Source organism: Pelodiscus sinensis, chromosome 2 (assembly GCF_052426305.1).
Source record: "Pelodiscus sinensis isolate ZL-2025 chromosome 2, ASM5242630v1, whole genome shotgun sequence".
Classification (NCBI taxonomy): Eukaryota; Metazoa; Chordata; order Testudines; family Trionychidae; genus Pelodiscus; species Pelodiscus sinensis.
The window spans coordinates 95047862-95062574 of NC_143053.1; the positions used below are offsets into that span (position 1 = coordinate 95047862).

The window sequence follows — 14713 nt, forward strand, 5'->3', positions numbered from 1 at the left end:
ACACTGCTTTCCACTGCAGCTCCCATTGGCCAATGTGGATTGCAAAGGCATGGGTAAATATAGTGACGGCAGCCCACTAATGCTAACCCTCGTAAACCGCCACTGTCTTACTGACTGCTCCTGATATGGATGGTGCTTAGTCCTGCCACGAATGCAGGAGACTGGACTTGATGACTCGAGGTCCCTTCCAGTCCCATGATTCTATTATCCTGTTTTGGTCATTTATCATTCTGTACTATTTGTGTAAACACATTTTAAAGTCTGTTTCAATACTAAAATCTATAGGGTCTAATTTAAATTCTTGAAAGTCTACTTTACACTAGTAGGTAAAAGGAGTATTTCAAACATAAGAAGATTCTGTTAGCCCTACCAGGAAACAATAAGATTTCTAGAAGTGTTTAGAAGTTCAGTACAGATGAGGAATGGATAGAATCGTTGGTGAATGGAAATCATTACCAGATGAAATTAGCTCTCTGGATGGCAAGAGAGAGGAGTGGATTGAACTGTTAGCAGTTTGGATTGCTAGAATCTAGAACATGAGAGGGGTATCTTTAACTATACGGTACATTTTATTCTTTACTGTTTACAGTGCTAAATTAAGAAGGTAATTGTTACTGTAAACATGAAAGCTTCTGATCAATTCTGAAGATGACTAACTGGTGTTAAGCAATTAAATACGTAGAAATTATGAGTCAACATTCCAAAAGTGCAATGAAATATGTAGGAAACAACTGAACCAAAGTGAAGGTTACTCACTCAGTGCAGTAATTGGAGTTTTTTGAAATGGTTGTCCGTATGGGTGCTCCACCATATGTGTCTGAGCACCACTTTGCTTCTAATCAGAGGGTTTAGGTAGCAATGCACAGTCGGCTGCACATACGGGGCACCCCACGTGCACTGCTTCAAATGGTTACTCCACATGCGCAGCCAACTGTCCCTTCAGTTCTTTCTCTGTGCCAGACATGGAATATTCTGAAGCAGAGGGGAGGAAGGATGGCTGTGGACAGGGATGTTAGCAAGTAGTTGACTGGAGTATCGACTACTCCCTCTCTCCCTTGCTGCCTCTATGACCACTGTTCCTAGAAGACATGGTGGTCTAAATGAGCTCCACACTATCAGGGAGATATCCATGGTGATCATTACCGACAGCTGTGGTTGTAGGAAGGGTACCCCCTTGCATGCATTGTTGTGGATGGTCCATCAGGACAGCAAGTTCTTTATTTTGCAGGGCATGGTGAGTTGCTTGTTTGTGTGATGGACATGTGGCCAGTATACTGTGCCAGGCCTGCTGTGGTCACATGCAAAGGCATGTGGCCCAGGAGCTGAAGGCAGCGTTTTGCTGTGATACATAAACTGGCTTGTGCTAATGTTATGAGATCCACAATCACTGAGAATCCGTGTTCTGGTAGTGATGCTGTTGCTGTTAGACAGTTTAGGTCTGCCCCTATGAATTTCAGATGTTGAGAGGGAATGAGCATGCATTTCTGGAAGTTTATCTGTAGCCCCAGTGTGTCGTAGAAGACTCTGGTAGTAAGGACTGCCTGTTCAAGCTGTTAGCAGGCAGTTATCTAGGTATGGGAAAATGGTGATTCCTATTTTCCACAAGTGTGCCGCCACCACCACTGCTAGAACTTTGGAAAAAAGACCTGTGGGGCTGTTGAGAGTCTGAATGGCAGCACTTTGTATTGGAAGTAGAGGTCTTGAATAGCAAATGGGATGAAGCATCTGTGTGGTCAATGTATGGCGATATGGAAATAAGTGTCCTGGAGGTTGAGGGTAGACAGACAGGCTCCCTTCTCTAAGGCAGGAATTATTCTGGCTAGGGTTTTGGAAGCGTTGAATGCGAATGAACCGATTGAGGTTGCGAAGGTCTCGGATAGGTCTCCACTAGAGATGTTAAATGTAGATAACGAGATCTTGCTACAGTTCAAAAACGGAAGCCTGGCAGGGAGCGTGGGGTTTCCTTTTGAAATGTACAAGAGCCCCAGTGTGGATCCTGTACATTTCAAAAGGACTCCCCCGCTGTCCCCGCACTCTCTTCAGTGTCTGATCCTTTTAAATGTACATTTCAAAAGCAGAAAAGCGGCGCTAGCAAAGACTGCTTCAGTCCCCACTCACGCCATTTCCTGCTGTACCTCTGCCCCCTCACAGAGACGGTGCTGGAGGAACCGGCTTTTAAGCTAGCTCCCCAGGGGGAAGCAACTAGACACATCACTAGTCGACTATCCGATAGGCTACTGCTTATCGGATAGTCAACTAGTTGACTAGTCTCTTACATTCGAAGTACCCACCCACTTGCTATCTTTGTTGTAAGAAAATAGCAAGAGTACAACCCCTCGCCCCCTATACTCTGGGGTACATGCTCTATAGCCCCTAGCAGCATGAGGTGGTCCAGTTCCTGCATGAGCACAACTTCATGAGAAAGGTCCTTGAAGAGGGCTGGGGAAGGGGGTTGGGAGATAATTGAAAAATGAATACAATAACCAGTTTGGACAATTTCTAGCACCCATCTGTCCATGGTGATGCTGTGCCATGCTTGACAGAATGAGGCTAGTCTGCTTCCAAATGGAGTGGATGAGATGGATTGCTACCCTGGAGACATCGGGACTGTCAATCCTTCGACCAACTGTTCAAAAAGCCTGGCAGAAGGTGGATGGTTGTGGGGCCAAAGTTTGGTCAGATAACTATCTGCACCTCCTATGGCATTGCCAGTGCTTACTGTTATGGTGTCTATGCTGCTGGCTAAACAGTGTTGGTCTGTATCTCTGCATATCTCTGCTTTCTCTTCGTGACAGTGATACATATGCAGAGGGTTTTTGGTGTGGATCGTGAGTCTTTACCATGTGCAGAGAGGTGTCAGTGGACTTGGTGAAAAGCTTGGACCACTCGAAGGGCAGATCTTCCCCAGTAAACTAAACCCTCTGGGGAATCCAGAGAGTTGCAGTTATAAGACCCATCTCATGACCACTGCTGCAGAGATGGATCTGGTCATTGCGTCGGCTGAGTCCAATGAGGCCTACAATGCTGTGAGAAAAATTAGGGCATCCTCATTGATACTTCCTGAATTATTCTCTTTTAGTGTCTGGTAGGGATTCAATAAAAGTTGTCCACTGTTTGAAAATATTGTACATATATTTCACCAGGAATGCCATTTAATTCACAATGCTTTTTTGTAATGTGGCTAAGGAGTAGGACTACCTCCTAAACAGGTCCAACCTTCTCCATTCCTTATTGTAAGGTCTTTTACAGGCTGTTTATTGCCTGCCCCTCTGGTTGACTGCCTCCACAAGTGAATTAGGTATGGGATGGGAGAACAGAAAGTCTGCCCCTTGGGGGAGAGGAGGATGGGGGGGGCGCTACATATAACTTTGTCCTCTTAAATGTCAGAAGTATTGTAACCGGGGTTTGCCAGATGATTTTTGTTGGATCCATGGAAGCCTCATTCACAAAGAGGGGTAGCTTGGCATGTGGAGAGGCACATAGTATATTCGTCAGCTTATGCTGCTTCTCTATCATGTTTGAAAGTGGGATTTCCAGGGAATCTGCCACTCTCTTAAACAGTTCTTAGAACAATTTGAAATCATCCTCTGCAAGTGGGGGCATGATCATGTCATCAAGTGACAAGGATGATAAATGTGTAGGTGTTTGCTCCTCCCCAGTTACATCTGCATCCTCTTCATCTTCCGTCATGGACTGGTTAGGTGATTGGACAGTTAGTGCCTGAGACCTGGGTGCTGGTGAGGGTTGTGGCAACCACTGTGGTTGCTGTGTGCAGTATGCAGCCCAGGGTTCCCAAAAAGACCAATTGGGAGGGATTGATGATGGTACCCATGAGGTGGTTGCCACTGGAAAGTCTGGTTGCCACTGGAAAGTCTGGTCGGCCTGGGAGACAAATGCCTGAGTGTGTGCATCTCCAGAGGCTCATCATCTTCATTGCTGGATAGCATTGGAACAAATCTTGCCGGTGTAAAGGACAGACTAAAACGGGTGGTGTTTGGTGTGTCGTCGGTATCGAACAGCAGAGTACCTGGCACTAAGGATACCTGTAGGTCCAGATTGGTGGTAAATGCTTGTGATGCCAGCATAGTGAGTAGTGGAGCTGATACTGGGGTAATTTGTGTCAGTGTAGTCTGTGTCACCGGTGCTGAGCATTTCACCTGAATAGAGGGTATTGAGTGGTTAGCATGCGCCAACGGCACTGAATGCTTTGGCTGTACCGACGGTGCCATAGGTGATGGCATGGTGGCGCTCGGTGCCAATGCCGCACAAGGTCTAGTTGGTGCTGGAGCCAGTGGCTTTTCTTTTGTCTGGGCCGATGGATGGATTTTCTTTCATCTGGGCCGATGCCTTGGAAGAGACCTGAAGAGGAATGGGACCTTTTTTAGGCACCTAACCCCTGTCAGAGTCCTTGGGGCTCCACCTTACAGGAGGTTCTCTCTCTGAGACCACCACAGGAGATAGATGCCTGGGTAGTGTAGTGTGCACTGGGTCCAAAGCAGGGCAGACAGTCTTCTCCATAAGCATCATTTTTAATTTTAACTCCTTGGCCTTCCTGGTCCTGGAAGTAAGTTTCTTGCAGTGAGGACAAACAGAATGCTCCTCACCCAAGTAGAAGACACACTGTGAGTGTTTGTCAGATATAGGGATGGACAGCCTGTAGATTATATACCTTTTAAAGCCAGGTTAAGCAGGCAGGTCCAAAAAATGGTTTCTGCAGTACATGAACCTTGAGGGAAAAAAAGAGATTAGTAACTGGCTAACTCTAATTCTAACAAAAACATTTTTTTAAATAAACAAACTACACTAACAGCTATCAACTATTAACTACAACAACAACAAACGGCTAAGAAAAAAACTGTCTAAGAAGCTAACACTAACGCTTGAGCATGGCTGAATTCCAAATGAAGCAGAGAGTGGTAGAGAAGGAACTGAAGGGATGGTAGGCTGCACATGAGGAGTAACCATTTCAAACAGTGTGTGCTGGCTGTCCTGCATATACAGCAGACCAGAGCACTGCTACCTAAACTCTCTAATTAGAAGCATAGCAGCATTCACACACAGTCCTTGAAAAAGAACAATAATTATTCCAAAGTAAACAGTATCCAGAATTATTGTATTTCCGATCTGAAAAATTAGAGAAAATGTACTCCTCCCTGGCTGACTAATATAGCAGCTTGACTTCCTGGTATAGGAATGTGAGAAGAGTATTTTAACTCAGTGATGGAATCAAGAATTATTACCTCCTAAAAACAGTAGTGTTACTTATAGTTATACAAATATTGTATCAGGCCCCTTAATTCCCAATTAATTAACCTTATATAACTGACTTGGAAGAAGAAAAAACAGCACACCAATTAAATTCACATCATAAAAAATGGGAAACTTTCCAAACACCAATGAGAACAGAAAACAACAACAACAACAACAACATTAGAAGACAAAATTAGGCACGGAAGCAACTTCTACTGATTCTTGAAGGGATTACCAGGTCAATTTTAAAATACACCTTTAAAAAAAATCCTGGTAAAACACAAAGATGTTTTTTACAAGAAGTGGAAAGTTGGACAGATAACTAGGAAGGAGTTTAATTAGATTGTTCGAGCATGAAGGGGTGTAATCAGGAAGTTCAAAGTGCAATTGGAATTGCAGGTAGCAAGAGATGTGAAGGGTAACAAGAAAGGTTTCTACAGTCATACTAGCAATAAGAGAGTGGTCAGGAAAGGTGAGGGACCCTTTACTGGATGAGGGAGGGAACTTAGGCTATGTCTAGACTATTTCTTTCAAAAGAGGGATGTAAATTAGACACATCTAAATTGCAAATGAAGCTGCGATTTGAATTTCCCATGCCTCGTTTGCATAATGGCAACCATGAGTTCTTTCAAAAAAAGGCTTTTTGAAAGTGAAACTGCTGTCTAGACACAGTTCTTTTGGAAAAAAAACCCCTTTTTCGAAAAATCCTGTAAACCTCATTTTTTGAGGCATACAGGATCTTTCAAAAAGGAGGGGTTCGAATTTCGATATGTCTAATTTACAGCCCTCTTTCAAAAGAGGGATGCAGTTTAGACATGCCTTTAGTGACAGATGTGGGAAAAGCTGAAGTACTCAATGCTTTTTTTGCCTCTGTCTTCACAAACAAGGTAAGCTCCCAGACTACTGCACTAGGTAACACAGTATGGGAAAGAAGTGGTAGCCTTGGTGGAAAAAGAGCACGTTAAGAACTATTTAGAAAAGTTAGACATACACAAATCCATTGGACCAGATTTAATGTATCCAAGGGTCCTGAGAGAGTTAGCAGATGTCATTGCAGAGCCATTGGCCATTATCTTTGAAAACTGGTGGAGATTGGAAGAGGTCCCGGACAATTGGAAAAAGGCAAATGTAGTGCAAATTATTTTAAAAAAGGGAAAAAAGACAATTCAAGGAACTACAGTCTGGTCAGCCTCACCTCAGTCCCCAGAAAAATCATGGAGAGGATCCACAAAAAATCCATTTTGAAGCACTTGGAAGAGAGGAAAGTGATCAGGAATAGTCAATATGGATTCACCAAGGGCAAGTTACACGTGACCAACCTGATTGCCTTCTATGATTTCCGTTGACATGGGAAAGTCCATGGATGGCATATAACTTGACTTTAGCAAAACTTTTGATAGAGTCTCCCACATAATTCTTGCCAGCAAGTTAAGGAAGTATGGATTGGACAAATGGACTGTGAAGTGGATAGAAAACTGTCTAGATTGTCAGGCTCAACAGGTAGTGATCAATAGTTAGATGTCTGATTGGCAGTCAGTTTCAAGCAGAGTGCCCCAAGGATGGACTCTGGGGCCCATTTTGTTCAACATCTTTATCAATGACATGGATGAGGAGATGGATTGCACCCTCAGCAAGTTTGGGTTGAAACCCAAAGCTAAGGGAAGAGGCAGATACATTTGGAAGGCAGGGATAGGGTCCAGAGTGACCTAAACAAACTGGAGGATTGGGCAAAAGAAATCCGGTGAGGTTCAAAAAGGACAAGTGCAGAGTCCTGCACTTGGAACGGAAGAATCCCAAGCATTGTTATAGGCTGGGGACTGACTGGCTAAGCAGCAGTTAATCTTGCTTCGCTATTTTAGTGCTACAGAAGCTATTTGCATATATTTGCATGTATATGCAACCACACCTAAGTTATGGCCCTTGGCATTTGCTGTAAGTATTATTGTGGCCCGCAGGGCTTCCAAAGTTGAGTAGTCCTGATCTAATCATAAGAAATTTTCCAGACTCACCAACTCTAACCCAAAGAGGCTGTGGTCCTCCCAAACATCTTCAGATACTGCATCACCAATAAGAAGCACATCTTCAGCAAGTAATTCGAGAACTTCCCATATCACTCTTCTACTGCCTATGAATACAATATAAAAGATGTTACAGCAGTTCAACTGTAGACGACATATTAAATTATTTAATGTTAGTACACCTTGTACGTCCCTTGTGGTCCAGCACCCTCAGGACCTGACTGGTCCCAAACCAGGGGAGGGCAATGCAGTGTGGGGGTGCCCCCCAGACACTCTGTTTTTCCCCAGGAAGATCCGCTGCCACCCAGGACTTTGCTCTCCCTACAGCGTCAGGGGAGGGAGCTCTACTTCCCCCCATGGCTTAGCTGCTGATCTGGGAGCCACTCTCATGCTGGGGCTCCCTTCTCACTACAGCAGCCAAGAACCCTACTGCAGTCAGGAGCTCCATTCTCTCCCAGATAGCTTTGCTGCTGTCTGGGCTCTGTCCTCCTGCTGGTGGATGGAGACTCCACTTTCTCCCCAGCAGCCCCATGTTGTCCTGTGGAGCGTCACGCTCCCCCCAGCAAATTTGCTGCTGCCTAGCAGTCTCCACACTCCACCCAGCAACCCCGCTGCAGCCCAGCAGCTTCTGAACTCTACTGAGTAGCTCAGGTGCCATTTGCAGGACTCTGTGTTCCCTCAGCATTTCTGTGCTCCTCCACCCACCACTCCCACTGTGACTCAGGGGACTCTGCTCTCCTCTCCAGCAGCTGTGCTGCTGCCCTCAACCATGACAGAAAGCTAACACTTCTCCCCCCCCCCCCACCAGGAAATGGGGCTCTGCATTCCTCCCGGTGACTCTGCTGTTCTATCTCCGTGATTGCTCTCATGAAGGGTCACCCGATGATGCCGGACCAGGGAACTCCGGATTACAAAGTTTCAGCCTGTAGAGCAGCCACTTTTCAGGCTAGAAACATTTTAACACTGAACAGTGATAAATTTATTCTTATGCATTCATGCTACTAAGTTAGTATCAATATTCTCCATTGTAATACTCAGCAATAGCTTTTAGTCATGTCTACTTTTTCTTTGTTTTCTGGAAAGAACATTTTGAGAGTTAATGCACTACAGTGCATTCACCAAAAATACTAAGGGGGACCTCCTGCTCTCTGCATTTCAGATCTTAACAAGGTTTTATTCTTTATGCTACAGACACCAGCCAGTCACATTTCTTGTGATGAAAAAGTCACATTCCACTCTGGCCATCTCCTTTTACTACCCTGAATTCACAATAACTAACTTACTGAAATGATGAATTCCTTCTTCTAGTTATTGCAACACTATGTTTGATAAGGAAGAGCTACTGGGATGCTTTTCGCTTACAGGCAGTCCCCGACTTACGCGGATCCGACTTATGTCGGATCCGCAGTTACGAACGGGGCTTTTCTCGCCCCGGAGGACACGGACTGCGGGACCTCGTGGTCCCGCCGCCCGTCTACTCCGGGGAGAGAAAAGCTGCTCCGCGTCTCCCTGGTCTGCAGACCAGGAAGACACGGAGCAAAGCCACGGAGGGGCTCGGGCAGCCAGGCAGCCGAGGCATGCCTGGGCTGTCCCGCCGCCGGCTTCCCCCGAGGCGGGGCAAAGCCGCGGAGGGGCCGGGGCTGGGGCAGCCCAGGCGTGCCTGGGCTGTCCCGCCGCCGGCTTCCCCCGAGGGAAGACGGGGAGCAAAGCCTCGGGGGGAAGCCGGCGGGGGAAGCCGGCTCAAGCGCCCCGGGCTGTCCCGCTGCGGGCGTGCTCCAAGGCTTTGCTCCCTGTCTCCCTGCAGACCAGGGAGACGGGGAGCAAAGCCGCGGAGCACGCCAGCAGTGGGACAGCGCGGCGCGCCTGGACTGTCCCGCTGCCCGCATGCTCTGCGTCTCCCAGGTCAGCAGACCAGGGAGACGGAGCAAAGCCGTGGTGGACTTGGGCGTCCCGCCACCCCCGTCTCCCTGGTCTTTTCTTGCCTACCCCTGGGGTAGAGCAGCTGGGGGCTGCCGGGTTGAATCAGGACGCCTGAGGCAGAGCAGCTGGGGTGCTGCTGGGTTGCTCCAGTAGCGCCGAGGAGCCGCGCTACTGGAGCAACCCAGGAGCACCCCAGCTGCTCTGCCCCAGGCGTCCCCAAGTCAGCCGCTGCTGAAACTGACCAGCAGCTGACTACAGGAAGCCCGAGGCAGAGTTGCTCTGCCCCAGGCTTCCTGGAATCAGCCGCTGATCAGTTTCAACAGCAGCTGACTTGGGGACGCCTGGGTTTCTTAAGTTGAATCTGTATGTAAGTCAGAACTGGCGTCCAGATTCAGCCGCGGTTGAAACTGATCAGTTTCAGCAGCGGCTGACGCCAATTCCGACTTACATACAGATTCAACTTAAGAACAAACCTACAGTCCCTATCTTGTACGTAACCCGGGGACTGCCGGTATTTCCTTTCACCAACCCCCCCCCCCTCCAGAAACAATGGAGATATTAGCTCTTATTACCAAGCACCGTAATAAATAAAAAGCAGGGAAATTGTTTCTGTGCTGAAGCTGCTCAACTTTCATCTCTTTTCCAGACAGTTTTAATGAGTAAAGAGCATATTAAAAAAGCTACTAACAATGACATTTTTACTGTATTACTGTGCCTAGTGTAAGCATTTTAATAGCCTCGTGAAAACATAGACATAGCACTGCTAATTTTCGGTGAACTCCTTAAGTTGCAGATTAAGATGACAACTAACTAGAGAAGACATTCCAGGGGGAAAAATCTAATGCATATTTAACAGGGAGAAGAATTTTACCAAATGAAGTCAGTTGACTATATGAAGAAGGACAAGAAGACAGGATGTTTACCTATACAGTTTTTAAGAGTACTGCAGACACATTTTTACCCTTTCTGAAAACCACCTGAAATTTCCCACTCAAATAGGAAAGAAAATAATCTCCTTATTCTTGGTGGGCTTGTTTTCAAAATAGGTTGTATGTTTCCAACACTGGTCTATATACTATTATAGCCAGCATCTTTTTGTCAAAGTCTGGAAGGTGCATGGCCCTGCTATGCCCATCATCCCGAACTACAGTCACAGACTTATCAACGTGGAATGAAGTCCAACCTCATGAATACTGATAACAGCAACAGCAATCAGAACATTTCCTAGCAGGGGACTCACTCACCCTTCACAGATAAAGACTTAGCTAACTTTATCCATACTTTTGTGACTTCTAAGCTAGACAATTGTAGTGCATTCTACTTGGAGAAGACTATGCAGCCAACATACATGCTACAACTGTTTCAACATATTATGGTCTCCTTGCTAAACAAAACAGAATGGTGAGAATGTTACCATCAAAACTCCACATTAGCACTGAATCCATACCGAATAAAGGATCAGGACCTTAAAATGGAAAAGAGCTAAGCTTTCTTAACATCTTTCCCCATTTTCTCACAGTTTCAGCAGCCCTATAATAGAACTTTTAGCGACAGCTTCCATCTCTAAGTATGAAGCTTTCAAGAACTGTTTCAGAATACATGACCTTTGCTATGTGCTATCACTGATGGCAATCATATCAACAGAATTTCTTCAGACAGGACTTATTCAAATAAAGCAGCATAATCACCTCAATGTTTTTTTAAAGGAAGGACAAAGGAATTAACAACCTGACCCCAAAGAGACTTGAAATAGAGATGAGAGCTTAATCTAAATTTGGATATAACTGACTTTCTATTATGCATGTGGCTCCTTAACATTGGTGACAGGTCCATTACAAATACAACAAACGGATATTACTGCCAGCCCCTGATTATTAGAGAAGGACACAGATCTAAATTAGTTATTTTTAAAAAAATTATCAAGATTGGTCTAGTAGTGTACCACCTTTCTAAAAAGGCCAGGGGGGGAGGAGGGCTAAAAATTAGTCCTGAAATACGTTCAGGTCATCTGTGGAACTTTACATTTTTACTTTTTATAAATCAAGATTATAGTCATAAAATGACAGAACTGGAAGGAAGTTCAAGAGATAATCAAGTGCAGTCCCCTGCAGTTCATGGCAGCATCAAGTAACATCTAAACCATCCCTATCAGTTGTTTGTCAAACCTGCTTTTAAGAACCTCCAGTGGTGGAGATTCCACAACCTCCCTAGGCAATTTATTCCATGGCTTAACTACCCTCACAGTTAGAAAGTTTTTCCTAATATCCAACCTAAACCTCCCTTGCTCAATGCTTCTTGTTCTATCTTCAGGAGTTAAGGAGTATCTTCCTCCTCCTTTTAACAACCTTTTAGGTACCTGAAATCTGCTATCATCTCCCCCTCTCAGTCTTCTCTTATCCAGACTAAACAAACCCAATTTTTTCAATCTTCCCTCATAGGTCATGTTTTCTAGACCTTTAATTATTTTTGTTGCTCTTCTCTGGACTTTTTCCAATTTGTCCACATCCTTCTTGAAATGTGTATGATTAGCTCTCTGGTTCCTTATTCAGACTGAAGCCAGAAAGAAGACAGCAAGATTCCAATGAAGGGAGCTCAACTTGGAAATTTTAATTTCCAAATCTTGGGGGGAAAAAGGGGGAGGTGTGAAGTTAACTTCTACTCATCCTCTCCCTCTTGCTCTTTACTAAGATTTCTCTTTTACCACCTAGTTTTACCCTTCGTCAGTCAGACGACATACTTCCCAAAGCCTGAAATCATCTTCTCTTGAAGCTATAATTTTGATTTTTGAGAGACCCTACAAAGTTTCTGGTAAAATGGTTTCTCTTCTCTTCCTACTTTCATTGTGTTTGCTTACTATCAATGTGTTGTTCAGACTTCTTTTATCCCTTACCTCCACCATTTCTCGCCTAGAAGTCACTGAACAGAGCCACCTACTTTAACTCAAACAAAAGAATGCATCAAGTCACACAACGTCATCACAATGGCAGGTCCCATGTTTTAGTGATGCAACATCTGATTTTCTACAAGAGAGACTAATGTCCACTTGATAAACTACTAATGATTATCCTAAAAAAGTTCTAATACACTGAACAAGAGAGTCCTACACTGAACAAGAGAGTCCTACATCTCCACATCACAATGTAGTTCAAAACAATAATAAACAACAGGTTGATCAGCTGCCAATTCCTTAAACCAAAAGAGCTCCAAATAAGTAAACAAATAATGCAATTAAAGAACTGCATAATTCTACAAAGATGCAAAGTAATTGTTTCATTGACCCATAAGAATGCTGTGTGGCTTTTAAGATAATTGGTTCAGGGCAGTCCAAAACTGATAAATAATTCAGACAGTTAAATACGGGATTATATACTCAGTGAATTAGAGATCCTAAAAAGAATAATTTAAGTATTTCGTTATTGATTCAAAACATATTCTAAAAACATAAGAAGCCATTTAAAGATTTAATATTCTAACACTGGAAAGGTGTCACTTTCAAAATAGTATTGAATTGTATATTAATAAGTCCAAATAAAAATCTTTACAAGTCCAATTATCTTTATATTATCCAAGGCAGGCCAAAGCATACTCCAGTGTGGATGCGAATTTTTCACATTTGATCTTTATTTTTCTAAACTGGCAAAATATTAAGACGCATATCTGTACAATCTAAGATTAACAGTATCAGCTAACAGCCAACAGTTATGTCCAATGGCCAATTCAGACACTGCTGTAAAACTAGCTATCCCAGAGGGGTAGAAAGGTGTGAGAGGGAGGATGGTGGGGAAATAAGAGTTGTCTTCAGATCAGGGGGTGCCATACTTCCCAAGACAGATTGAAAATATATTAGGTTGTTTTCTACTTATGCTCCATTACTATCCTGTGGGAGACACAGAGAAATATAATTAACTCACTTACAAAGCCATGTAAAGAACTTGAACTCCAGGCTGAGTGGTATGGAGAAATTACATCACCACTAGGTGACGGGAACAGGGAAAACCATAGCACCCCAGATCTAGGAACAAAGGGTATGGCTATACTGGCAAAGATGACTAAAAACTGCTGGATAGACATTTAGGTTCAAGCTAGATCCAGGGCTCTGGAGCCCTCCTTTATCACAGTTGTTTAATTGCTGCATAGACATATGCTTATGTATCACCAAGAAAACTAAAATTTTCCCTCAAGTGCCAAAGCATAGCTATCTTGTAGGTTGAAAAGAATGCTGTACTGTGGATCTGGGGCTCTGCAATGTCGGACTTAACTAAAAGACACCTTGCAAGAAACAGTAATTATCTTGAAATGCATCTCTTATGCATAAATTAAATGGTCTCAGATGTCACACCATGTAACAGTCCATTTGCGCATTAAAGACTATGAGTGAAACACTGGCCTGTTGAGCTCAAAGGGAGTTTGCCATTGCCTTCAAAAAAATGAGTACAGGATCTTTCAAAACAGAGCATTTCTGTCGAAAATGCCTCGTCTAAACTGCCAGTTTTTTTCAAAAAGCCCTGTTTCGAAAAAAGTGGTGGCCGCCATTATGCAAATGAAGCATGAGATATTTAAATTCCGGCTTCATTTGCACTTTTGATACGTCTAATTTACATCCCTCTGCCGACAGAGGGGTGTAATTTAGACGTAGCATAAGAGTCTATGAAAATGCAAACTTTCTGTCGTTTTGGCAGATAATTGAAAATAGAAATGTATCCTATATAAATTTATATAACTTTATCAATACAAATATTTTAAAGGGAAATTTATTTTGCTATTTGATTTAGAAAATAAAATCTGAAACATTAGCTGTCAAAAGTGACCTAGATTTTTCAGCTGGCTAACTCATAACTGACAAGTTATGTAGATTTCCTATAAGGAAGGCATATTCATTCCTTTCAGCAACTCATCTGATCACCACTTTCTTATAATTAAAAAAATGCAAGAAGTTAGAAGTTCTGTGAATTTCATTGTTCCAATACCTCTTTATTGCTGAAACAAGAAAAATCTGCTTTCCTGGCAATAAACAGGACCCAAGTACTCATATCAGTACTGAGAAAATAAAAAAGTACAATTAAAATGTACAGTTACTGAAAATTCCAGTTTTCAGAGGAGTACCTGCATTAGACTTTTTCTTTGGGGGGAAAAAAGAATCTTGCAGCTCCTTAGAAACTAACAGATTTATTTGGGCAGAAGCTTTCATAGACTAGCCCCACTTTGTCAGACGCCAGTCTACAAAAGCTTACATTCAAATAACGTGTTAGTATTTAGGGTGCCACAGGATTCCTCATGGAAATTCCATTGTGTGACATGAAGATACATACAGCATGACTGACTTATGATTTATTGGTTCCGTCTCATCATACAAGTCCTCAGCTAATAGATGTATATGGAAGATTACAGGGGGAAACTTCACAAATTTGTCAAAACACAAATACAAGATGAAGGCTCAAAATTGGCACATATCTAGATTTTATTTCTAAAAACTTTTTGAAATATTAATATTTTGCAAGTTGATGCAGTGACAGGGCATTCCTTGT

The 14713-nt window shown here is 43.5% G+C and overlaps 1 protein-coding gene across 8 annotated transcripts in view; it reads right to left on the reverse strand.

Annotated features, from left to right (window-relative positions):
• RTTN (rotatin) overlaps positions 1-14713 on the reverse strand; it is a 176261-nt gene that overhangs the window by 142296 nt on the left and 19252 nt on the right. For all 8 annotated transcript variants that reach the window (XR_331929.5, XM_075921044.2, XM_075921045.2 and 5 more), the window contains one exon: positions 7260-7375. Coding sequence is in view for 7 of the 8 variants with exons in the window: in XM_075921044.2 (XP_075777159.2) it covers positions 7260-7375 (116 nt within the window). In the remaining variant the exon portion in view is untranslated. The remainder of the gene's footprint in view (positions 1-7259; positions 7376-14713) is intronic.